At 39.6% G+C, this 26,193-nt stretch overlaps 1 protein-coding gene across 2 annotated transcripts in view; it reads right to left on the bottom strand.

Annotated features, from left to right (window-relative positions):
* ARHGAP15 (Rho GTPase activating protein 15) overlaps positions 1–26,193 on the bottom strand; it is a 365,517-nt gene that overhangs the window by 323,069 nt on the left and 16,255 nt on the right. For both annotated transcript variants that reach the window (XM_033164256.1, XM_033164265.1), the window contains 2 exons: positions 5,077–5,151; positions 800–858 (listed from right to left, as the gene is read on the bottom strand). In XM_033164256.1, coding sequence (XP_033020147.1) covers positions 800–858; positions 5,077–5,151 — 134 coding nt within the window. The remainder of the gene's footprint in view (positions 1–799; positions 859–5,076; positions 5,152–26,193) is intronic.

The following is a 26,193-nucleotide window of genomic DNA, read 5'->3' as shown; positions in this document are numbered from 1 at the left end:
AGATTCCAGACACAGAATTTTAGAGTTGAAGTTGCCTCGAAAATCTGCTAATCCAGCCTCTGAATCCCAATATATTTTCTACACTCAATAATCACTAATTACTAATGACATTTCCACCTCCAGTTTGAAAAGCAACGATTTCCCTTCCCCTCAAATTACGGTCTGGGCAGAGTGATCCATGTGCTTGCCACTGCCAGTTTCAAGTCCTCTGCCTGAGGCTGAGGGCAGAAGTGGCACAAGAACTGCAGCTTGCTAATACAGCACCTATTATGAAAACACAGCAGGGTGCACTTATTTCTAAAAGATCCCCCAGTTTATTTTTCTTTTCTTTTCTTTTTAAAAGACTCTCTTTCGAGGCTTAAAAAAAACATTGGGAGGGTTAAAACTTAAGAAAATGAAAATCTAGCAAGTTCCCAGGGCAAAAAAGAATTGCTACTATTAAAGATAAGGAATCAGTATCTTGTTTCTGCTTCCACTGAAGTCACTTTAAAAACAAAAAAGGTACCCAATGGATAAAATAGGTTATTTTGTGAAACTTTTACCATAATGGAACCCCGACTTTCTTAAACGATGCATTTGCTGCAGATTAATAACATAGAAATATATTACCCTTCCTAATTTATAATACAGAAGAAAGACCCATGAATTCTGTCTACCATATGATGTCACCTTATGAAATTACTATGATACTTTGAGTGTAGTCCATAAGTCAGGCAGGCTCTTATAGCTACCCTTTCAAGAGACAATGAGCTTTCTAACACTTTTGCTTATACTGTAAGTTTTGGTTATTTCCTCATACCTTTGCTTCTTGCCTCCATCTGCAATTTTAGCTTTTAGAAGACACCCTTCTTTGATTACCTGCAATAAAGAACAAACATATGCTAAATTCTTATTTGTGCTTTCAGGTTTCCCTACACTGGCATACTGCCAAAGAAACTAGTTCCTACTCAATTGTTTTAATATATGTTCACAAATGCAGTTTAGAGCTAGATGAGCTGTGTTCCCCAGCTAAGGCAGGTATTATGAGTTGAAGGGCTTGCTACAAAGTCTTTAAAAATGAACACAAATGAAAACAGAAATGTTGCAAGAAAACGTATCAGTGAAGGGCCGGGAACAGCAAAAGGCATCCTTTAGCAGCAGCTAGCACCCATGTATCTTAGCAGGACCCACCAGTAGAAACACTTGCCCTAGGATCCAACAGTGGATAAGCTACAAGCCACCATATGAAATTTCTCATAGTGGTCTAGGAGATTCTGAACTTTGGTCTCAGCAGGTGCAGAATATAGGGCTCGAGACTGCCCAGAGACCATGAAACAAGTCAGGATACAGAATTAACGCCACACTGGTTGGACTACTACCTCACCTCTGCTTATATTTGAATCCAGATCTACACAATTTACGACCTTAAACAGAGCCACCAGCGCTGTGTGGTGGTTCTCCAAAGCCTCAATAAACCTCTTGATAAATTCCTCGGCTTTTTCTCCCCAGGACTGCCAAAACAAGGAGTTTGTCAGCCTACTAGCAGGCTACAACACTGGACCTGTGTGCTGCATTTGACTTCAGTGGGTCACTTCAGTTATTCAGGCCTGGCTTAGAGATGCAGGCATTTTATTACACTGCTGCACAATTTTATATAAGGTTATCTATTGCCATAAAATAAGTTATTAAGTTTAAAATACACTTTTAAATTAAAATATGCAAACAGTCCATAAAAGATTCATATATAATATTGTTTGTTTTCATTATATGTAAGCCAAATTTTGGAATATAAATACAAAAACGTATGCTACAGTATCAGGAGCATACTCTGCATTTTTATGAACAGCTGAGATTTTGGAACATGTTGGGCAACGCATATGCTACATAACACACATTCTTCATGAGCTCCTGAAATTTTTGGAAGCACAGGCTATAGGTACTAATGCACAGATTTGTGTACCTGGTATGTTGGACCATATTTTCAGTACTGAATGCAGAAGAAAAAATACGGATCACCCAAAGAACTGTTCCTCAATAAACAGATTGTTGCTCCACTCAGAATCAGGTTGTTGCTCCATAAAGCAATGCAAGGATATTTTGATCATGTTCACATAAATCATCCAGCCTTCTCCCACCCCATGGCACCAAGATTATAGCAAACATCTGGCCTGTTCCCCTTCTCATTCTGTACCTTACATATGCACACTGTTCTTGCCAGGATACGTACAAGGAAGGAAGTTATTTTCCCCTGGCTAAAATGTGAATTGGAGATGGCTTCTGTTTACCATCCAAGCTTCAGATTAGTTTCTCTGAAACAGATCCCAATTTTGGTCATTTCCCCCTCTCGCCGAAGTAGTTTATTCCAATGGAAACAGGCAACAACCAGAAATTGCAACTCTGGGCTGACACAGATATAACAGTGAGGAGGCAGTGAGCCATAGAATTACATGCTCTCTTCCCACAGTCCTCTTCTTTGAACCTTTGACACATGACCAGGCCTCAGAGGTTGGAAACATTACGTCAAAGCTGCACCATAGAAAGACACGTGTGTTTTGCATTGGGCAGCATCTGTTCAAATGTCTTCATCACAATCCTTTCAGGAGGATTCAGGTTATTGTTTCGTTCCTTCCACAGATGGATGGCATGAGATTACTGAACATGAAATGTCCTTACAGCACTTGCTATCTTTTCTGCCTCAATAAATATCCATCATTTGTTTGGGGGTGTTGTTTTTTAGCTGTGCTGTTCCTGCACCTTTCTAGCTGAAGAAAGGTTGAGGGAGCAATAGCCCTGAACATAAACGAGCACAGAAATAAGGCAGAAGAATTCAAGGACTCTGCATAGGAGTGAGGGAAAGGATAAAATGACATGCTTTTATTGCTTTATACTTGTTCATATTTCATGCAGTTAATGCATCTATGTGACTATGCCGTGCAATATCTCTATAGATGTTATCTGTGTGCTTGAATATTTTACATAATGGCAAGGAAAAAAATTATGAAGTCGGTATGAAAAATTATTCAGAAGTCTTACTGAGAGCAGTGGGGCATTGCTTTAAAGAAGGTCTGTGTTCTGGAGCATGACTGGATAGGAGGAAGAATTGCCTGGAGGATGGAATGTTATGGTAAGAGGGAAGGGTAATCTATTGGAGGGCAGGACGCTGGGGAAGGAGCAGTTGGGATATGTCAGCTAAATGGGTGGAGGCCAGTGTAGAGGGCAGATGAATTTCCTAGATTAGGAAAATGTTCAGGAGATGAGATCTCCTATTTGAAAGGTTCTCCGTAAAAACAAAGCAACAAATAAATTCACACCATAAACGATACTGCACTGATCCAAAAACTTACGTTTGATATTTATTTGTTATTTATACAAATAAACATCTGTTAAATAGTTAATTCTGAGGTCTCTCTCATTCAGTTCACATTCTGAGGCCTTGAACATCTAACTGAAAGCAAAGAATTCATAGCAGGATGGTGACAACTGCAATCTAGATCTGAGGGTTGGCAATTAGACCCGTAGAAGAATTACGTCTTGCTGGCATGAAGTTTCTGTGCATATACAGAGCACTACTGTCAACAAAGGCTTCCATGACCCAATTCATACCTAAGTGCAACAGTATGGTAGAAACTGACCCGTGGTCTTGTTTTATATACTCTTCTCGGGTAACATTTGTATTGAGGAACCATGTGAGTATGGACAATGACCTAGTGACTTTCCAAGGCCACACTGTCCTCCAAGGCATCAGGCAACATTTATATGAGAAGGATTTGCACTCATCCCATGGTTCCTCAATATAGATGTTACTGGAGAGTCATTGAGGTGTACCACGGAGAATCAGTCCCCACACCATTGTGGCAACATGTGGTTGTGTGCCTCTTATGACCATGAGAGGAGGAAGGGGAGGTTCTAGCTACATAAAAAGGATGCACAAGTGGAAATGGGTTCCTTCTTCTGAAATGAATAGAGAGGCCCACTTGTATAAAAACTCCAAGTAAAATAGTTATTAATTAAAACTTGCAAGAACACAAGAGCCAGAATTAACAAGTAGATTTGTAAAACAAATGCAAACAGAATTTGGTGGACTGAATGAGGGAAAATAAACTGAGTTTGAATCCTGGCAAGACAGAGGCTCCGTGTGTGACTGGTTCCTGTGCCCAAGAAATTATCCGCCCTAGATGGGATTGTACTCTCTCTGACAGAGCAGACTGTAGTTCTTAGATTTAGCAGAATATCAACAGAATCAGTTTGCCCTCCCCGCCTCCAAAAATCATTCTCTCAGTTAAAGTCACTTTCATCATCTAGCTATTCAAATTTTAGGTGTTTCAAATTTCACTATATTTGCTGAGCCGTGCTGTACTGGAGGGAGGATGGAGAAGATGGTGATGGCAAAGACCACCTAGGCATGAACCAGAGGGAAGAAACTTTCTCTCTCTTCAGCCACACCCCTAGGGAGCCAACCAAGCATGCGGGTTCATTCCCAGGACTTGGCACAGTGGTGCCAACTAATTGGGACCAGCATGCTACTGCAGACATGCTGTGCCAGCAGAACAACAGAGTCGGCCGCACATTGGCAGCAAATCTAGACTTATCTCTATCTGAGAGTTTCTCATAAACTTTAGGAACCATAGTTCAAGTGGAAAAGGGAAACACACCAGGACTAATTTTTCTACAGGTTTTCTACAGGTTTATCCCTGCTCCTCACTGAGTAGCAAATTCTTCAAAAAGCAACTTCACGCCTCGCATTTTCTCTTGATTTTATTCATTTTGCTAAACACAGCCATTTTTGGATAAGCAATGTCACCATGTAATAAATATCTATTAGTATTGCTGAAATGTCAGCTTTAATTTTCTTGAGTTAATGGGTAATTGAAATTGTGTATCATTCACCACAATGGTTTGTAGATTCCAAAATTATTCTCTTCACTGTTTAACCAACCTTCCCCCAAATCTTTAGTTCTCTTCACCCTATTAATATATTGAGGCATCTGCAGCCCTAAGTACTTACCCTCCAAAAACCATGCATTACATTTTGATTAATGAAATCTGAAGTAAAGAACTACATCAATAAATTGCAAATTCTGTAATACAATTGCTTACCGTTTGCTCCAGTGGGCTGATGAACTCAGAAAGTGTTAAATTGTGTTGGGAATGATTCCTTCTATGACGGGATATCTGAAAATACATTCATTTACAAGTTAGAACCTGCTAGCATAAAATCAAACAATGCTGAACAAGGAAGGGTCGATTGAAAGTAACTTAACAGAACATACGCAGTTTGCTCTGTGCTAAGTGCTAAGAATCTGCATGCTAATAACACTGACACACAGCCTTCTTTATTTATAACATTTTATCCCTCGCTACCTCCAGTAATAATAATTTCATGTTTAATGTGCTTGCTCAGTAACCCTTTCAATAACTCTTTAAAGTCGGTCGGTATTGTTTTGAGATAGTCAAAGACCTCTCAGTTCAAGTCATAGATGGACTCTGAAAACATTTCTGAAAAGGTTGAACAATCGGTTATTTCCAAGCCCAGTTACAAGCTTTGTTAGATGCAATTGCTCTCCCAATTGCCACTGAGAGAAAAGCATGGTCTGAATCACATTCCCAGCCCCCTGTTATCTCCTAGCTTTCCCCCAACTTCATCACCTCCACTACATTTTACCTGCCCGAAATGTTGGCAGCTGTGGCAGCAGCAGGTAGGTTCTTCTTTCCCTCATGCTACACATATGAATTCCTGCTATAGGAGCTCTCATGTAATTTAGCACCTTCTTTTCTATTTGTGGATTATGCTCTCCCCCCCCCCCAAAAAAAAGTTTACCATATGTATTTAAAATATGACAATGAAATTTAAGGAAAGAGGGAAATAATCAGAAGTGTTTTGCTCTAAGTTATTTATTAATACATTTACATCTTTCCCTTCTCTTCCATGGCACAGGTCCTGGCCTCCCATCCAGGCACTGATCTGCCTGAAGGGTGAGGTGATGCTACCTCCTTATCATTTTATGTAAGTGAACCAAAATAATAAAAGTAGCCATGGTGGTCTGCCGTATTTGAAACAAAATATTAAAAAAATCCTTCCAGTAGCACCTTAGAGAACAACTAAGTTTGTTATTGGTATGAGCTTTCATGTGCATGCACACTTCTTCAGATACTTATTTTGTTTCAAAATAAGAAACTATGTATTGATAGATTTTAATTGTGCTTTGTTTTAAAAGGAACCACAGTTTGCCATGCGGGACTGAAACACATAAAGAAATGTGTTATTTTTATGCAAAACAGAAATAATCAGTAAATTTTGACTGGTTTTTTTTAACTAGGCTCCCTGTCTTCTTTCATAGTAAAACAGTTAACAAGAAGCCATAATATATGCTGTTTATATGTAAATGTCGGACTCTACAAAATGTTCATAATTAATCCAGAGGGCCTCCCTCAAAATATACTTTAAAATATTATGATCCCATATTTTACGGCACACACTGCTTTCATGTTTATTTGTAAGCACTAACGTTTTAAGCCCTGAAACCTACATCTTAGAAAGTGCTCTACTCTCCCAGTGATAGCTAATGAGCTTAATGAATTACCCATTCTAAATTTAATACCAACATTTCACAGAGAAAACAGATAAAACAGTCTCTGTGAATCAAAAGTTTCGTTGACCTATTTATGAGGAATATCACTTAACAATTTCATTAGAAATGAGTAACAGCTGGTGACATGGCTGTGTCCTAAAGTGTTTTTCTCTCTTAATATTCTGCATCTTAAGCAATCGAGCCTTCATAAGAAATACTTTCGTTAGTGGCAGTCCCTCCTTTGGGGAGAAAAAAATGTCAGACCACATTTTCTGTATTTTGCAATCTTGTTTTCAGGAGTGTCATGCTCCCATTTTATTAGCATGTAGGGTAAACAAGAATGATTTGCTGATGCTGTTGAGAGAACTTCTAAGATGTCAGACTTTCCATTTAGATTTTGGATAGAACTTTAATATTAATACAAAGTGAGGCATGTGTGTAAATTCAAAATAAATTAGTTCCATTTATCTCCCCTCTCCATATCTTTTAATATTATACAGATCTGGTGCTAATAGTCATGCTACAACATCCCTATCTAAACTATTCAGGTCTATATCATTTTTATTCTCTCAAAGATCCCCACTCTTAATTATACTTTCACATATAACATAGCAGATAAAGTTGTGAGAGATCATTTCTCTACCCAGAATGAAAGAAAATGACCTCCCAGCATTCCTTGGGGGTCAATAAATGATACTCCATCAGTGATTCAAAGAGAATACATTGGGAGTGATCAAGCTAAAGTGAAGCACTTTAACGCTGCAATTTTAAGCCAAGGGAAAATTGGATGTTCTTCACACACACAGGCGTATGTTGTCTATTCTTGATTTCAACAGATAAGTGAGAAGTGAGAAGTGTTATAACATTGTGGGCAGTCCTTAAAAAGGAATATTAGTGACCTCCCTCAAAGAGCTATCATGAGAATCAATAAAAATTATGCACATATCAATGAAGAAAAAGTACACTATGCTTATATATCAGTGTGTCACCTTTCTAATATAGTAAATATATTTTAGATGATGTATCGGCACTGCTATGTATAGATGTTGATACTAGACAAAAGCAAGATAGAAAAATGACAATTTCCCACAGACTAATAATCTAATCTGAAAAATTGTTGGTCTAGCATATGAATACTTGGGATGAGGCCTGCCAATATCACTGTGAAAGTGTAATGACCCCAAAATGATATCACACTCATGTTAACAATAATGTTGTGCTATTAACACTCCAAGCAGGTATGATATTTTAAGATTTGGGCACAAGGGATAGTGCACGGTCAAACCCTTTACTTGGGATCTCTCCCATTTTCTGCCACATATCCTAATAATCTCAATCATTTTCACTAAGCTTCAAGTATTAAGAAACTCTGAGAAACCTTCAGAAGGTTCCTTTTCAGGAAAGCTGGCTTATCAGCAGTTTTATGATTTGATGAACGTTCTTCAGTCAGCAGCAATGTCACCTGAAGCATTAAAAAGTCCACACACTAAGCGCTTGCAAGTCTATGGGCAAATCTGGTTTTGTTAAATTCAACCTCAGCAACTTTTCCCTCCCCCCCTCCCCCCAAGTTAGCTAAAGGGTATAACAATACTGCTAGATTTCTCCTAGCATCCAGGAATGAAGTTATTGTCAGTTTCTGCAAAGGCAGAATTTCTGCAAAAATATGCCAGTTATCCTGAAGTAAACCAAGGGTTGACAACGTAACTTTATGTCGAACAGCTTTGTGATGAGCAAAATGGAACAAATACATGTAACTTAGGGTTACCAAGAATCAGAACACAACTGCAACATGTTCCAAGAATGAGGGCTACCAGGGTTGTTGGAACAAGGTAGTAGCTCCTAGTGAAAAAGAGTGATATTGCAGTGGAATTATACTGGGTCGTTAAGTAGAACAAGTAAAAGGAGATGCTTTCACTCCTGCTTCGAACTAGAACTTTTAGCCACACATTGTGTAATAAAGAAGCTGGACTGTACATTTACTGTCTGAGTACTATATCACATTCCTTTGTTTGAATCTGTAGACAAACGTCAGATTTTTTTAAAAAACAACAACACAGATCTGTGTTACATTCTCCTTCCTTACATCTCCTTTTAAGTACACTGCCCTCTGTACACAGTTCAGTTCCCTAGCGTATGTAAGAATAATGATAATGGCTTTGCTTGCCTTGACCCTCAGTTCAGTTATAAATCAAAATCTTATAGACCTTTTAACAGAGTAAGAGAGCCTTCCTTCATGCTCAAGCCTATGGAAGTACTTCCCTCCCAATCCTGCAAGATATCAACGAAATTTATTATAAACAGTCCCAACTTAATCTAGATAATGAGCAGTATAATATCTTAAATAAAGGAAAATCAATAGGTGTTATTGCACTCATATTGCACTGAACCAGAGCCCTGATTTAGAGTCCTGTACAACAAGCGTTGCTTGTGAGTAGCCCTGCAAGGAAATGAAAACCTTGAACAGTGGTCCAATATATTTTAGTTAGTGTATACATTCTCACTTGCACCTTCTATGCACCTTACTTCATACCATGGATTAATTGGATTTCATTGCTTGGAGCACATCTGTATGTAGGTGCATGTTACATCCTTATTGATCTGCTCGCACTGTTATGTATGCTAATTGTCCTAGCAAACCTCAGCAGAATCAAGTGCCAGATGTCTAGATCTGACCCTCTGGATGACTGCATGAAAGAAGAACTGTTCCTAATGTGCCAATTGTGCCATGTGTCAATAGCTGAATCAGGGCAATGGCTTACTATGTATTTTGGTTGCTGTTGCAACTAAAGCCACAAGGTTGGGGGTATACATATAATCAATAGGTTCTCCTATAAGATTGGGTCAACTTATAAAAAAAGAGCAAGAGCTAGTGGACACATTTAATGGTCTGGGAACACCTAATGCTGTGGCAATGCACAGTGTGCACTGTTCTAGGAGACCCCTAGAAGGTGCTTATGTGCTCGGAACTTTCTAAAGGAAAATTAGGGTATACATATGATGAATAAATACAGCACATAATTAGTTTTAAGGGGTGATATGATAGCCATGTTCAAATATATAAAAGGATGTCATATAGAGGAGGGAGAAAGGTTGTTTTCTGCTGCTCCAGAGAAGCGGACACGGGGCAATGGATTCAAACTACAAGAAAGAAGATTCCACCTAAACATTAGGAATAACTTCCTGATAGTAAGAGCTGTTCGATAGTGGAATTTGCTGCCAAAGAGTGTGGTGGAGTCTCCTTCTTTAGAGGTCTTTAAGCGGAGGCTTGACAGCCATGTCAGGAATGCTTTGATGGTGTTTCCTGCCTGGCAGGGGGTTGGACTGGATGGCCCTTGTGGTCTCTTCCAACTCTATGATTCTATGATTCTATAAGATGGGATGATGGCTAATATCTTAGATGGCCTAAGGGACTGGTCAAATTCAGAGCCCAAGCTTATTGATCACTGTATAATAGCTGGTGGAAGGGGGCAACAGAAAGGAAGAGCCTATGGTTTTCATGTCCTGCCTGTGGACTTCCTGAAGGGACATGAGAGGCCAATTTGGAGAACAGGATACAAGACTATATAGGCCAGGGGTCATATTTTGTTTTTATTATCTTAGTTACAACAAAATGATAAGCTATATTCTTAGTTCCCTGACTCAATTCATTCCTTTTATGAAACATTGCTATTCTTTTGTCACATTCTTCTTGTATGTGGCTTAAAGCAATACACATTTGGTCTCTCTCACAAGTGTAGGCCAGACCCAAATCTGCTCAGTTACAAATGTGAAATTATATCAATCATCTTAGAGCCAGGCCATACATTATAGTCACCATGTAGAATCAGCCTGAACCAATCTTCAGAATGGCATAATTACAGTAGTATGTAGCGCTGCTTACTCTGTAGACGTGGCTTACTCTGTCTTATGTTGAGCTTTCCTGCCATTACTAAGAATGTATGGTTGTAAGACATGATTCCTATGCAGCATGGCCATTTCACATGGGAAATTGATCTACAAGTTACAGCCAAGAAATAACTAAACCTAGTGGAAAATGCTGCAAATGAGTTTGCTATGAAAGTCATAACATATAGACTAGTGCATGAACTTACAATCAATCACATCCTAATTGTACTTGACTTTCTGTTGCTCAAGCCTTGAATCTCGGCTTCATTTTCTGACTTTTTACAATGAACTTTTTAAAATTTTCTCATAACGTTTCCATAGCACTTAGCCATGTTTATTAGTTGAGTCTTAATAAGCATTAATATAGCATGCTTCAAAATGTTTAACTCATCTTTCAAAAAACAGGTCACAGTAACTCCTGTTTTATAGATGGGTAACTGAAGTTAAAGAACCACCAATTCCAAGACCATTAAGAACAGAATATGAAGAGTCGTTTCCCCAGGTCCAAGTCCAATACTGAAGCTGTTGGCAAAAGCAGTAGTTTTTTCTCTCATTGTGTCCCCTGTTATAGCAAACAATTAGATACTAATACAGTGATCCAGCTAATGACAACTCATTTGCTGGGCTGAGAACTGCAGGCATAAATTGAAGTGCATCCATAGTATTCACATTCTTATGCACACATTCATACTTGCATACAACTAGAGCTGCAGAATAGGGCATAACAATGTTCCCAGTGCATTTAAAATGGCACATTGGAAAATGAGATACCTCCACCAGAAGGGTGTTTCAGTTCTGCTGGAATGTTGCCCTTGTTGAAAGTTTTTACCATTCCAGGAGCTGAAGAGTTAACAAGAATGCTACAAACTGCTGGTTAATATCTACTGAGAAATGCCCTTGTGTTAGTGGTATTTTTAATACTCCTTGCCCTATATTTATTCCCCTCTAGCGGATGCTTCATTAGTGCTTCTTTTTATCTCGCCTGCCTAATTCATTCTCCCAGATTTAAACAAGCCAAAAGCTCACCTTATGCTACTGCAGAAGCAATTTTTATTTTTTGAAGGTTAATCCAACTCAGCAGGATTTAGGGATGGCACTCTTCCTTGGTCGTAGGCATGTTGGCTCAGGCCAGACAGCTGTTTGGACACTCTCCATTGGGAATCTTGCCCTCAACACCCACAGTTGATGCACATACATGGTCTACTGGCTGCCTACTTCCATGCCCATCTGTTCAGATGGCATGCTGCCCACTCACAAGTTCGCTGGAACCTTGCCCTTAGTGTGTAGGTGCCAGGCAATGATGGGTTTAGATGGGCAGCCTGCAAAATATTGTAAGTGATCACTTTTTCTCCTGCAGGAAGTCCTTCTTCTATGCTAACACTGTGTGCTGTGTTGCAGTTAATCAAAACTGTGCGTACTTAGCATGCCAAGCAAAAAATTGTGATTTCTTATTTAAGATATTTATATACCATATTTCTATTGTAAAAGTCTCAAGGTGGCATACCATTTCTAAACAAACAAAAAATCGAATACAATGATAAAGCTATAGAAAGGGGAATGCTTTCAATAGCTCTTTCTATCAATACCTATATTATCACAAAGATGACTGCCTGAAACTAAGGTGATTGTTGGGGGTGGGGGGAAGAGAAAACTGCTAGAATGGAAATCAGACTATAATTTAGATTATCATCATGCAGCCGCAGCTAGCCTCTACACAGGACCAAAATACCCATAAGTCAAAATTATGGCACCAATAAAGAAAGAGCAGCTAAGGAAGTTTATTCACAAAACACACATTTTAAATTTAGTCCTGATCAAAATATTTATAAGTATAAAAAAACAGCAAAAAGTGCCTCATTCAGAGTTGAGTAATTAATTAAAGACGACTGTGGCATTTTTAAAGCAGGGAAATATTTTTTGTTTCTTTTGCTTTAAATTGAAGAGGCTCTCCTGATTGTGAAGGTCATGGGATTCCGTCTCAGCATTTGGTTTCATTTCACGAAGGGGCTTTGGATGTGGGCATATGTTTGTTTTATTATTCCACAGAGAACTGTCTGAGAGCTAAGTTTTCTTTTCTGAAATACATCTTTTTATTATAATTTTAAGGTCTAAAGTTTCTTAAAGTACTTCTGAGAACAATATAATAAATGAAAAAAGGGCCAAAAGTAAATCGACAAAAAGCAAACAAGAAAACCCCAACCTGGGGAATAACCACTTCTCTATCTCTTCCTCCATTTCCTTGTATGTCACAGGATAGATAAGAAAAACAAATACAGCCAATAAATTAGGAAAGCTGAAAAGCAAACAAGGTGGATAGTCAATTCATTTCAAATGTGATGATATTGCCTAGTACCTTGATGTTTCTACTGAGACAGCTTGTTCAGACAGTGAGATCAGCAACAGCATCACATTTGTTTTGTTTTCATTCCAATTATCTGTGTTTGAAGAAGGGCATGTGACCCCCCTCAGTGGCTTGGACCATAATGAATAAGCGCCTTAAAATTGTGCAACAAACACCCTTGTATTGTAGTCCTCAACTCAGGGGTAGTCTTAATCAGTTAGGACTGTTTGCACCAGTTGTGTTTCCCAGGGTAAGGCCATTGGAACAGCAGGTGCAGTCCTCTTCATATCCCAAGTAGCACTCCCAATTATGGCTCTTCTGGGTTTTCTCCACTGAGAATGAATCAAATGTATATATTTCCTACAGTGATAAACCCTGTGAATGTTGGCTAAAGAAACTCCAGAACTGATAGGCTAGAACAGATTCTTAAAAATAAAACTGCAAATAGATAGGCCTTGCAACCTGCTGTTTCAGGTAGGCAAGATTCCTGGAGCTTTTTGTGCTACACAACTTGTGGTCAGGCATTCATGTGAACATGTTGTTGTTGTTCAGTCATTCAGTCGTGTCCGACTCTTCGTGACCCCATGGACCAGAGCACGCCAGGCACCCCTATCCTCTACAAGTGCTCAAAGCATGGATGAGGGCATGCATACAATCCCTGTGCTAATGTCTCTAAGTGTGTGGGAGCCTCCTTAGACGACTGGGCCTTTAACATGGTGGTCTGAAGGGAGGTTCAGCACCTAGCTGAATGCTTTCAGAAACGGCACTGTGATTGGGAGCCCTGCCTTAACAGGGCTTAATTACGCAAAGATCCCTGGGGGTGTTGGGAGTGGAGCTTGCATGTGTACCTCTGCCCCCCCCTCACAGTTTGAGCATTTGTGTGTTCGCGCCTGAGCATGCCTACTGCCTGCTTAAGAAACAGGTTCCCTTCCTCCCAATAATTATTTCATAAGCAAAATGTGGTCTAATTACTTTGTGATTAGGAAAGGGAAACACTTCACTTCACTAAAAGTAACTAGACCAGGAAGTGCCCACTTCTGAGAATCTGCACAGCAACAAAGCTTCCAACCCACCGTTTAAAGCAGCAGGCTAGAGTTCTGGTTGGCAGAGGACTTATTTGCAAGTTATGCCTGTGATTTTGCACACCATCTTTAAACACATAAAGGCCAGATCAAGGGTCTTCTGGGACACAGGTGAGTCCTAGGAACAACTTAAGTGCAATAGCTGGTACAGACAAAGCCTTAGGTTAGATCTGAAAAACAATGCTACAAGCTTAATAGGAAAATCACAAAGCCATGCATGTTTCAGTGACTGATATACACTTCCTATGATATGAGGCAGGTGTGCCATTATTAGTAGCAAGCATACATAACAATTAGATACTTAAGGTGCAAAAATATTATGTCACATGTGACACCTATTGAATTTCAAATTGTCATAAAACAGCATGTTGAGTTGATTTTAAAGCCTGATTCTCTCTGTCTTTCTGGAGTTTAGATGAGCTCTGTGTTTTGTGTTTTTGTAAATCAATGCCTCCTCTTCTTTTTAGGCTACAAGGCTACAATCTGACTGTAAGGACACCCAACAGCTCCTTGTCCTTTGGCCTTCTGCCTGCGCTATGTGACTGAACATCCACATACCTTAAAACCATCCACCCTGTCAGCTGTTATTCAGTTACATATCACAATTTACTTCCCATTCTCTCCTCAAACATGCAACCCAGATGAGCAACAAGATGTTTCAGCTGCCATGTCATTTCAGTTTTTACATGTCTCCTCCTTTATGCATGCTCTACATCTCAGCTGATGCCTCTCCCCTACTTTACTGCCATGGGCTACAAGTCTAGAACAAAGCTGAGTCTCAGGGTCACCGAGAACAAGGCACATGAAGAAAAACCACACGAGAGAAAATCAATGGCCACATAAAGCACTGCTGTGAAAACTCATTTTTGATGGATTTTGCAATGGTGCTTGCTGAAGTTAACAATAATTAGAAGACGACGGATGAAATATGTACTATTGTTAACACTGTGGATGAAGCAGTGTACAGTGTAGAACGGCTAAAACTTTAAACCACACACCACCTGTAACATCTGAGTGCATCTTTCAACTATTTAGACATCTAACAGACTGCAATGGAATCTACATCAGGGGTAGGCAACCTAAGGCCCATGGGCCAGATGCGGCCCAGTTGCCTTCTCAATCTGGCCCATGGACGGTCCGAGAATCAGTGTGTTTTTACATGAGTAGAATGTGTCCTTTTATTTAAAATGCATCTCTGGGTTATTTGTGGGGCATAGGAATTTGTTCATTTCCCCCCCTTCAAAATATAGTCCGGGCCACCACATGGTTGGAGGGATGGTGGACCGGCCCACGGCTGAAAAAGGTTGCTGACCCCTGATCTACATTAACAAGGTGAATAAGGGATTGGGGTGCAGGGAGGGGATCCCACAAAACGTTTCTCATTGCTGCTGCTTGGTGTAACGGACCAACCCTGTGCCTGGGTGTGAGCAGGTGCCCAGCACTCGAAGAGTTAACACCCACTCTAGATGACTGGCAGCACAATCGCAGAGGCGGGTCTTTTCCACCTTTTAAAAGGGGAGAATGGCAGTTGGGGCGGTTGTTGTGGGTTGTGGGTCAGGGAGTGAGGGTGAGAGGGAGAGCGGGTTGGAGGTTAGGCTTAGGTTAGGAAAGGAAAACGTTTATTCCTGTTTAAAGTTGTATCCAAGCGTATGAACCTATTAGAAAAACATTGTAACCGCATTCTACCTTTACATCCTTTATTTAAATGTTACCTCAATAAACATATTTTGTTTTGTTTAACGTTCGTGGACTCTGGCAGTGCGTCAGTACCTCTAGAGGTGTGGTTGAGGGGAAAAGCACTAGAGGTTTCCTGAGAGAAAGGGGACGGGTGGCTTATTCTCCTAACACAGAGAGGACTGGGCAGGGAAGCCAAAGGTGCCACGCAGTTGCCAGAAGGAAAGGGCAAGCTGCAGCAGTTTGGGAACCCAGGGCGGGAGAATCCCAAGGTGGCAGGAGTTTCACTTTAAGAACGTGGAGAACAGAGGTACCCCGAGGACATCTCTCATAATATCATTGTGGGGATTCATTTTAGTCGTCGGTGAACCCTAGGGAGAGACACAGTCAGGGGAAACGTTTTACAGTTGTGAGGGCTCTTGGTGGGACACTGAAAGGGCTCGTCACACTTGGAGCCTTGTTTATGTTTAGGTATATATCACAAAATTACATAAAGCACTTTTTAAACATACATATATGTTTTTACTCATCAGTGAAATCTTTTAGATGCTCAGAACCTGTGCTTACTATACCATTAACTGAATTTTCCCCAAAACATTTCAGTTTATTCCAGAGTAGTTGCTATCTGTCCCTGTGATGCACTGCAGATACCCTCAGTCAATTCTTTCCACTTGTAGGGAATTTTAACAGGTGCAGCCTTTCACATATACGGCCAACTGCCAGGGATGATGGGAGTTGCTGTACAGCAACATTTTGAGACCTGCAGGTTCCTCACCTGTAGATAGGAGGTTATCACTTCCTATAATCTGACCGGAGCACAGAACACATGTGGTGTGGTGAATTCATTATGAGGACTGTTCCATTAGCACAAGTACTTCTGCTTCCTAGAAGGCACAATCGCCCTCTCCTCACCTTGCATGCTGTTCTGGGAGTTCTCCCAAGCCCCCAGAGCTGATGGGGGACACATGGGGAGGGGAAAGGAGAAAAATCTCACTGCACTGCCAGTTCCTGCTAGAGCAACTCTTTAGCTGAATCTGGACTGTTGTTTATCCATTTGAAGTAATACACATAACCCTGGTTACTATGGGGCATTTCTTAACAGACAATAGAAACTTAAGACAAACCCGCACAATTAAATATTAAAGTGCCCTGTTATATCTAGTACCATTAGCATTGCCCTTTCCTACAAACTTTCTTCCTTCACACTTTGGAAGATGCTTATGCGTTGTGAGGTTTATTGCAACAGCTTGAACAACTGACTATAAAAATAGTGATCTTATGATCAGAAAATAAGGTGTGAGGGCATTTTTGCATGTGACACTCATTTTTTGATCCTGTTCCCCCACTCCCATTTGTGAGCATGTGTGAACGCTATTAATACTGAAGAACAGACCCATTTCAATTTAAACATACATTCAACCCCACTGCAGGTATTAAATTCATATTATTGAATGGGTTTTTGTCACGTGCATAAAAAAAATCCAGTTAAAAACAAATTGTTGAGCAGATATTTCTTTTGGCGCTCTTATTGGGTCCTCTGAAAGACAGGAGTGAATCAACAGGTTCACAGGCTTCACAAGTCTTGGATCTGAGCAACAATGCATGCAGATTTTACAAAACAGAGCAACTGAACAAACTGCCACATCCAGCATGTTCCACAGTATTTAAATTACAGCTTCATATGGCCAACCCACCCTTTTCCTCATCTTTCAGAGCCCCATATGGACTTGGCAGCAGAGTTTAAAAGGTTGTGTATAAGTAGACATAAGTGGAAATAGTGGGTGCTTCAGTGGATGAGGCAATAGATAAAGGAACTGTAGCTTTCTACAGTGGTACCTCGGGTTAAGAACTTAATTTGTTCTGGAGGCCTGTTCTTAACCTGAAACTGTTCTTAACCTGAAGGACCACTTCAGCTAATGGGGCCTCCCGCTGCCGCTGCGCTGCCAAAGCACAATTTCTGTTCTTATCCTGAAGCAAAGTTCTTAACCCAAAGCATTATTATTTCTGGGTTAGCAGAGTCTGTAACCTGAAGCATCGGTAACCTGAGGTACCACTGTATTGGCCATTAAGAGAAATAACTGAGCAGGACATCTATCAGGTTAAATAAGTTCAGGAAGGAGCATGTATTGGATAGATTCTAGAAAGAACAGATGAACAGAAGAAAATGGTATCTTATAAGAAGAGATATAAGGAAGAGTTACTGTGAGGAAGAAGGCAAAGTATAAGTCCATGATTAAGCCTTTTATCCCAGCCTGCCAAATCCACATTGAACCCATACTGGTTTTTGGAATTTTGCTTGGTAGGTTGAGCACATCTCTATAGAAAAATCACCATGGAGCCCCTTAAATCAATGTATTCTCACCATTCATTATTTATTACAGTTTTAGTTTCAGGTTTCGAAAACAATTAAGGAGAGCGTTTAGTATGAAAATTACTGTAATTGCTTGCTAATTGAGGTTATCTGCTTCACATTATTCAAAAAGCAAATTGTGTTGACACTTGTACCCAGAAATGATTACTTAATAAACAAAGTCAGAATGCATCACAAATAAAACACGGCTGTCTGCTGATGGCTACATTTATCTGGTATGAACCGTTCCCAGGAAAGATGTTAGGGAAGATGTCTTTTCATTGTTTAAACTCACAATTACAACTGAAAGACTATCTTCCTGGATTCCAGTACATGGTACATTTCACACAGTAATCAGGTAAGGGAATTCGTATTCACAGACAGTAAAAATGACCAAATTAAAAGTTTGAACACTTTATATTCCCATGCCTCTCATAGTGCCTCTTCTTCCAGAGCTGAGTTCTACAGTACATTATATGACCAAACATGTTTCTGACTTCAGAATGACCTGTGTCAATCAAACTTCAAAGAAGAGATTCCTCATTTTGATCATCCACTGATCAAATGAAACATTATTTCATCAAGATAAAATTTAGGGATCTGATCTTAGGAGGAAGCTTTCCCCCCCAATTTGAGCAAAAGCCAGATTTGTAATTCCAAGAAGAGAAATACTTATAAGAGTAATACCATACATACATAGCATACCCCATTGTACATCAAAGCTTGTCTGTCCAGACATTTTAATATGTTTTTTTTTAAAACAAAGCACTGCACCAGAACACGTAAGAAACAAAAACCCAGTGGCTAACTTAAGTTCTGAACCACACATTATCCCAGTTAGTAGATGACTGGTACATTCTTAGGAATTTACGAAGACTGAATTCTTCAAGAACCCCTATACTGTATGTGATTTTCATCAGAAATGCAAAATTACAAAAGTATTGTTCCTTTCTTTTCCTTTAAAAAACTAAGTTCCTTTTGAGTGTTTTTCTTTCTCTTTCAACATTTAAAAGGTGTTTGAAATTACATACTGTTCTCTTTCATTTGGACTCTAGGGCTGAGAAGCAGCATTTTACTTTTATATTAACAAAGATATCTTAACCAGAACCACAAAACCCCTAGTTTGGGTCCTATGGCACCTGAAAATCTGACTAAGGTTTCAGAAGCTCCCATTGAATTCTGTTGGGTTTTACTCTGAGTACCCCAGGATATGTCTTTACAAACGGAATGGCTGTCATTCTTTCCTACAGGAGAAATTAAAGTTCTGCAATTGGGGGAAATGTTGCAGTGGGGATAAGATGTATCTGTCATTCAACAAGCTTGGTAGTCAACCATTGCTGATGCAGACACCATGGCTGGGAACACATGCCCATAGTTACCGGTACCTGCCTAAAGGCAGTCACAGCAGCTCTATAGCAGATGAACAGTGTGTTCATGATTCTCTTCCTTCTCCCTCTAGAAGCTGGATTCAAAAGAGGAAGGTGGAAGCTGTCATTCCATACACACAAACTGAGTACAGTTTTGATGCAGGAGCAGGGAAAACACTCCTCACTCCCTTTTCAGGTATAAACTGAACAACTGTGGCTTTGCCTAGAGGAGCAAAAGCTAATAAATCCTGTTTAAAATTGGACTTTGAGTTGTTTCATTAAAAAGATCTATCAATGCTTGGCTTGCAGTTCATGACTGGTATATGATGTTGCAATAAAGAGCTATCAAAGGTGATTATCAACCCCCTCCCCACCCTGGTTTAACATTTTTTGACTATTAAGCAGCTCACTTTGTGGAGACAATCATTAGTGTCTTTAGTGTGAAACGAAAGCTTCTGGATAAGAGCTACTGGTTGAAGATCAAACAAGCAAGAAATCGTTTCAGTTGCAACTTCAATAACCGCAGCCATGGGCAGCCACACTTTGTGCATTACCTGTAATGCAGTTTAGAATTTACCAGGTACAAATATTTTGTAGTTGCTGCTCGGGGATTTTTTTTTTTTTAAGTATCACAAGTTTCTGATGGATAAAATAGTGTTTCAAAGTTCCATCAGCCACCATAATATCATGCAAGGAGCTACACAGACAAAACTTGATATACTCAAAGTTGCTGCAGCATTCTATGCTCATCGCTTGATGACTCCATCAACAAACAACAACTACCATGTGTGAACAAGCAATTACAAATCAAACCAGCATAATTTTCCTGTCATTTCAAACAGTATTTTTCAGTGGAGTCAGTTCATGCATTCAAGTGCTGACTGAAATGCATTCAGGTGCTGACTATACCTCTAAACTGAAGCTTAGATATCTTTCTAATGTTAATATACAGATTCATGTTGAGACGAATGATGCAATGTCTTCCATATAAGTGGCCAGGCACTGTGCACTTCCCCTCAGGTCTACGCATACCCCTACAGTTTTCAGCTGTACTTTTTAGGGCTGTGCATATAAACGCTATAGGAATGGGGGTGCTGGTTCTCACAAATTACATCTCTAAACCATAGGACTTAGTTTCAAGCTCAGTGGAGGCACTACAGCCAATACCTCACTGCTGGGACCCAAATCAATAATTACTTTTTTAAATGTATATACAGCAACCTATTACATTTTAATAAAAAAATGACTCCTTTAGGCAGAAGCAACATTTGATTATTCTGTGTCTATGGCAAGCAACACCCTTAATGCCTGCTGTAATTTAAGTTGTGTAAAGTAGAATTGACAAGCTCTGTAGTCTACGTTATTAGGCTCTGTGGAAGAAGTACACATCTCCCTTCATTATATCTTTATTGCCATCATTTTGTTAAAAGTGGTCTATACATATATACACGCATGGTTAAAAGAATCTGTTTTCTTTACTTCTCCTGTCATGTTGAGTTGGGTCACTTTGTGCCACATGATGTGATGTAATGTAACTCAATGCAAGGAGACACATGTCCCTTCTCATTGGGAATTTAAAGAAACAGAGCTTTCTTTTCCCCTGTGGGAAACTAAGCAGGTCAGGTGCCCAAAACTAGCTGTGGGAAATTTGATCAAATCTTCTCAGTTTCAGTACCTACATATTTCGAATCTAATAGCATTTTGAGCATGACATGTACATGGAAGGGAGCTGATTGTCCCAATTTTAACAAAATAATACAAATGTTACAGAATGAGTATTCTTCAGTGCCACCACTCCTCTGAGCAGTATTTTCTATCTGTATTTAGCACTGCAATTCCTCCACTTCAAACAGATGCTTATAAAGAATTTGCAGTATGTCTTAGTAATCATACAGACCTTGAGAAAAGTAACAGGAGTTATTTAAAAAGTAAAATACATCACCTTCACAAAGAAGCTCAGGTTTTATGTTTGTTGTCCCTTGCTATTCTCACAATGAACACACAAAGGTAAGGTAGCCTAAGAGATAATGAATCAGCTTCACAGCTGAGGTGAAATTTGAATTCAGGTGGTTCAAATCCAGCCACTTATCTACTACAGAATACCAGCACTTTCAGAACCATGGTGACCCGTATTATTCTTAAAATCATGGTTACCTTAAGATAGTTTTGGAACTGTACTGCTTTACTTCATGGTGTGTAATACAAAGTTTACACTCAGTTATAACAATTATTGTTTCTAGGAAGGTGTAATGGACCCACACATAATCATAGAGTTTGGGGTTCCATTTAGAGTTATTTGTACCCCAATGGTCACAGCTCTCCTTAAAACACATGTATATTTCAAGATACAACTTCGTTTCTGTGATATCCTTGGTAAGAGGGCTGTATAAATTATGCTTAATAAGAAATTATGAGATAGAAATAATAAAAAATAACAATTTCAGATGAGGAAAAGCTAAAAGCTGAACGAACAACCCAAAAGCGCACAACCCTGTTTATTTACTTGTACAGCAAGCACCGTGTTTGCTGATAACAAACAACAAACATTCATCTAAAAAATTGTTTTCCTTGAGTTTTACTGTTCAGAGATGCTGCTGTTTATCAGTTTTTAATATACTCTTTGGAAATTGATGTGTACTTTACCCAGTCTTTTAAAAGAACCAAGAGATTCAAAGGCAGGGTAAAATACTTTCATGATTCCCCAAAGAAAACTGAGAGGGCAATTAAACAGATGGTAGCAATAAACTCACTTCTAGCACGTCAGGGAATAGGGTCCCTTATTAAAAGCCTAGCACAATGAAAGCAGGAACTAAACTCCAGGGGAAAAATTTTCCTCTAGCCCATACCTTTCAACCAGGTTGTACATAAGGAACAAGATCTCTTTAGAGAACTGCTTTCATACCAAAGGAAGATTTTGAAGTAGCTCCACCTCCAGATTACTAAGCTAAAAGCCAACATGCATGTTTAAGAGCCCCTTAAGATCTGGGTGTTGCAAAGCAAGGGTGTCTAGCCCAGAATGCATGTGCTGCAGTCAAAGCCTGAAATCAAAGAACTTAAGAATTTAGATTATGACTAAGCAATCAAGGCATATTGAGGGGGCATGCATGCCCTCATTTTATCAACAGCCTCTTTGCCAAGTTGAGAAACGTGGTTTTCCTGCTTGAAGCTCAGTAAAGGGGGCGTGGGGGGAACGAGACCATGACAAAATGAAACACAAAACAGACACATCCTTAACACATGTCAGCTCTCAGCAATGTTTCACTGTGGAAAACAACACTGAAGCCAGGTGCCTCGATACAGAGGGCTTTTGATACAAGGGATGCCAAGATTCCATTAAAATGCTAAAGAAAAAAGTTGGAAAGGAGAAAACTCAGTAGATGAGTATTTTTTCTAGGCATCAGGCACATTAATAGATGTCTATCATAACTATCTGTGTTGGCATATTTTCTAAGGTACGTGTGCACGACAAATGAGGTGTGAACTTGAAGAGCGTAATTTGCATACTAACATGCCACAAATTTAGATTTAAAAATAAATAATAAGAAAAGTAGAAACCTACCAACTATATGAGCCATTTCATGTATGCAACTCTATTTATTCTCTCTCATATTGGCTTCAAAAGGAAGGTAGTTCAGCTGCACAGTGGACCATGGAGCTCATGGAGGTAGCCTGCCATTTCTGATATTGTTTGGCATTTTATTTTCTGGATTAGGTCTCTCATTCATCGGCACAACTGAGCAAGGAATTCAAGGTGTAGGAAGTCACCATCAGGTTCTACTCGGACTCTTCAGTTAGGTCCAAATTTTACTCAAGACTTCAATCAATCTGCTTTTTATAGAAGACTTCACTGGTACGATAACAACAACAAAAAATCTGACTGGAACAAGCAAGCACTTTTGCAGCAGGGAAGGAAGCAAGTTGAATATTGGTTTCACCTGTAATCTCTAATGCTGCTCTGCCCCCTTGTGCTGCTGTAGTGAACTTGACTGAAAAGCAGCTCGGCTGTCTTTGTGCATGAAACCCCCTCTCTCTCTCACACACACACACACATACACAAAGCCACTGTCACTTCTCACTGTTCTGGCAAGTTCAAGGTCAGTGCCTAGCTATTTTCAGCTCATCTCTTCTTGATCCATTCAGAGAGATGACAAGGTAACGTGATTTGGGGTCAGCTGTATTACAGGAACCGTTACATAAAGGGAGAAAGTAGAAATCAATCCTAGCTGACAGTGTCTTCAGGATAATCAGCGCTCACTCCATGCCGCTGTCAGCTTCCCTGCATCAAACACCATGTTACTTCTGTCAGATCTTTTTAACAGAACCATATTCTCACTTTTGGCAAAGTAAATAAATATTTCACTTGGGCTTGCATTAAATTCATTGTTGGGGAACTTTACCACCTTGGCCTCTTCCATCAAACTCCCCACTACATTTGTTAGAAAAACATTCTCTCAATATGTAAATTCTTAGCCATGGCCATTTGTTAATAAGAGATGATGGGGGAACGATGCAGTGGTTTTTTTTTTTAGGGGGTGCCTTCTTTTATACTTTCCCTTTTCAATCCTCCCCCCACCACCACCACGGCCACTATTCCTCCAACTACGTCTGCTTCCGGAAACGTTTGCCTAAACGATGCTCATCGCTGCGCTGATTCTATTAAGGCTTTGCCATAATGTTTTAAGACACCTTTCTCAATTTGTTTGATTACGATCCCTTTCCCTGAACCATTTCCTCCCTGCAACTAGACATCTTCTTCTGTGTGGAATTATGAACATATCATTTCACAAGATGGGCTGCAGTTTAGTGGCGTTTCAGCGACAGCACATGGTATGTCAGTTTAGGGGAAAGAGCTGCTATTCCATCCCACCCACCTTGTGCTCCCATGAACTGCCAAAGCCTGCAGTACTTCTCGGAAGAGCAATTTACCATAATATTAGTTGTCAGTAAATTCAAAGACAGAGCTCCTAAAGCTATAAAATGGATTAGAAGCCATTTTTTGAAAGAATTTTTTTTTTAACAAACTAGAGTAAGAGTATACTGTCAACAAACAAATGCTTCATCATAGCACTGTAATTTGGAATTTTAATTACCCCTCTGCTTCTGTAACAAAACAATGTCTGAACTGGCAGCCATTTGAATCTCTCACAGGTCATTGAGCATTCTAGTTAATTACTCTATGAATAGCCTGTTTTTCTCCCCTCTGGAAACACGTTTCTAATGGCAGTCAAGGTCTGACAAATGTGTCATCTACATAATTAGCTAGGAAGCAACACAAAACATTAAACATGCTTTGTGCCGACAACTATCAAAACATTTCATTTGTTGTCAATTATTCATTACTTTGTAGGTTCTGAAGGGGTTGTTATTATGGAAATAAGTCCAGATGCTAACAAGGTTAGAGCTTTTGATTCAAATTAGTAATCAGAGGACTAACTTTACCAAAAAAAAAAAAGTATCCCCTCGTACATTTGTGGCAGCATTCGATCGGCAGTGAATTATAAACAAATTTAGCTAAGTTCAAGTTTAAAATTGCGGCAACATAGCATGATCACTAATGTTCAGAGTTGCATCCTCCTTTGAAGTACAAGGATCTAAGCAGAAGAAGTAAACTTTCAGAACCTTTGGCAAGACTAATTTGTACTTGGTAAATAGACTAAAATATTTTCACAGCATGACATGTCAGAACATAGGGGATAGGGGAGAGCCTGGAAATTTTCAAAACGTTTTATCCAATCTATGCATTCTATTTGATAAAATAAAATAAAAATAAAAATAAAAATGATGGTTGTGATGGAGCAGCCATCCCAGCTCACACAGTATTTCATCTAGTTTTCATCATACTGCCTAACCTTTCTATCAAGGGGTTGGAGTAAATTAAATCTGGCTTTCAAAAATTGGACTGAAGATTTCTCTTCTATGAAACACCATTAGAGTGTTTTACAGCAAATTAGATGGATAAAACTATTGGGGGGGGGGGAATTTACAATGCAGGGCAATTTTAGTTTGACGCCTTTCTCATCCTTACTTCCAGTTACCTGAAACTTGCTGCAACAGGCTAAGGAAAGGGAGGGATACAGAGCACATCTATTTTACCAAAAACATATAGCATATAAATAAAAATAAGATAATCACTGCTAGAAAAACAGGAAAGGAAGAAAATACTGGCCAGGGAAATAACAACAATGTGTGATTCTTATTATCTTATGTCCAGATGAGCTCTTTTGCCTTCTCTTACTTGGCACCAGGCCTAAGTTTACACACGAAGCAGAATGTGGTAGCAGAATACATGGAAAATGGCAGCAGTATGGACAGTAGCCTTTTCCTGTATTAATAACTCCCTGCAAATAGGAAGCCAGCACAGCTGACAATAGGCTGGGCCTTTCTTCCCAATAACACTAGTTTCAGTTTGCAGGGAGAATTTTGTTTTATATGGGAATATTCAAAATTGGTGTCCCTCAGCTATATAGTCTAAAGTGACACAGTCCTTTATATCACCATTCCTAGTGCCTCATTCTGCTGTTTGTCTTAGCATTTCGTGCCACATAGTATGGACAATTTTACCATATCAAGGTCACACCTGTGGTAAAATGGCGATCCGTATTGACTTATACATACCAGTAGATCTTCTTTAGAATCATAGAGTTGGAAGGGACCCCAAGGGTCATCTAGTCCAACCCCCTGCAATGCAGGAATCTCAGCTACAGCATCCACGACAGATGGCCATCAAACCTATGCTTTAAAACCTCCAAGGAAGGAGAGTCCATCACTTCTCATGGGAGTCTGTTCCACTGCTGAATAGCTCTTACTGTCAGAAAGTTTTTTCCATATGTTTAGTCGGAATCTCCTTTCTTGTAACTTGAAACTATTGGTTTGGGTCCTACCCCCTAGAGCAGGAGAAGACAAGCTTGTTCCATCTTCCATGTAACAGCCCTTGTGATATATGAAG

The sequence above is a fragment of the Lacerta agilis genome, chromosome 1 (assembly GCF_009819535.1).
Source record: "Lacerta agilis isolate rLacAgi1 chromosome 1, rLacAgi1.pri, whole genome shotgun sequence".
Lineage (NCBI taxonomy): Eukaryota > Metazoa > Chordata > Lepidosauria > Squamata > Lacertidae > Lacerta > Lacerta agilis.
This window is presented reverse-complemented; position numbering and strand designations above follow the sequence as displayed.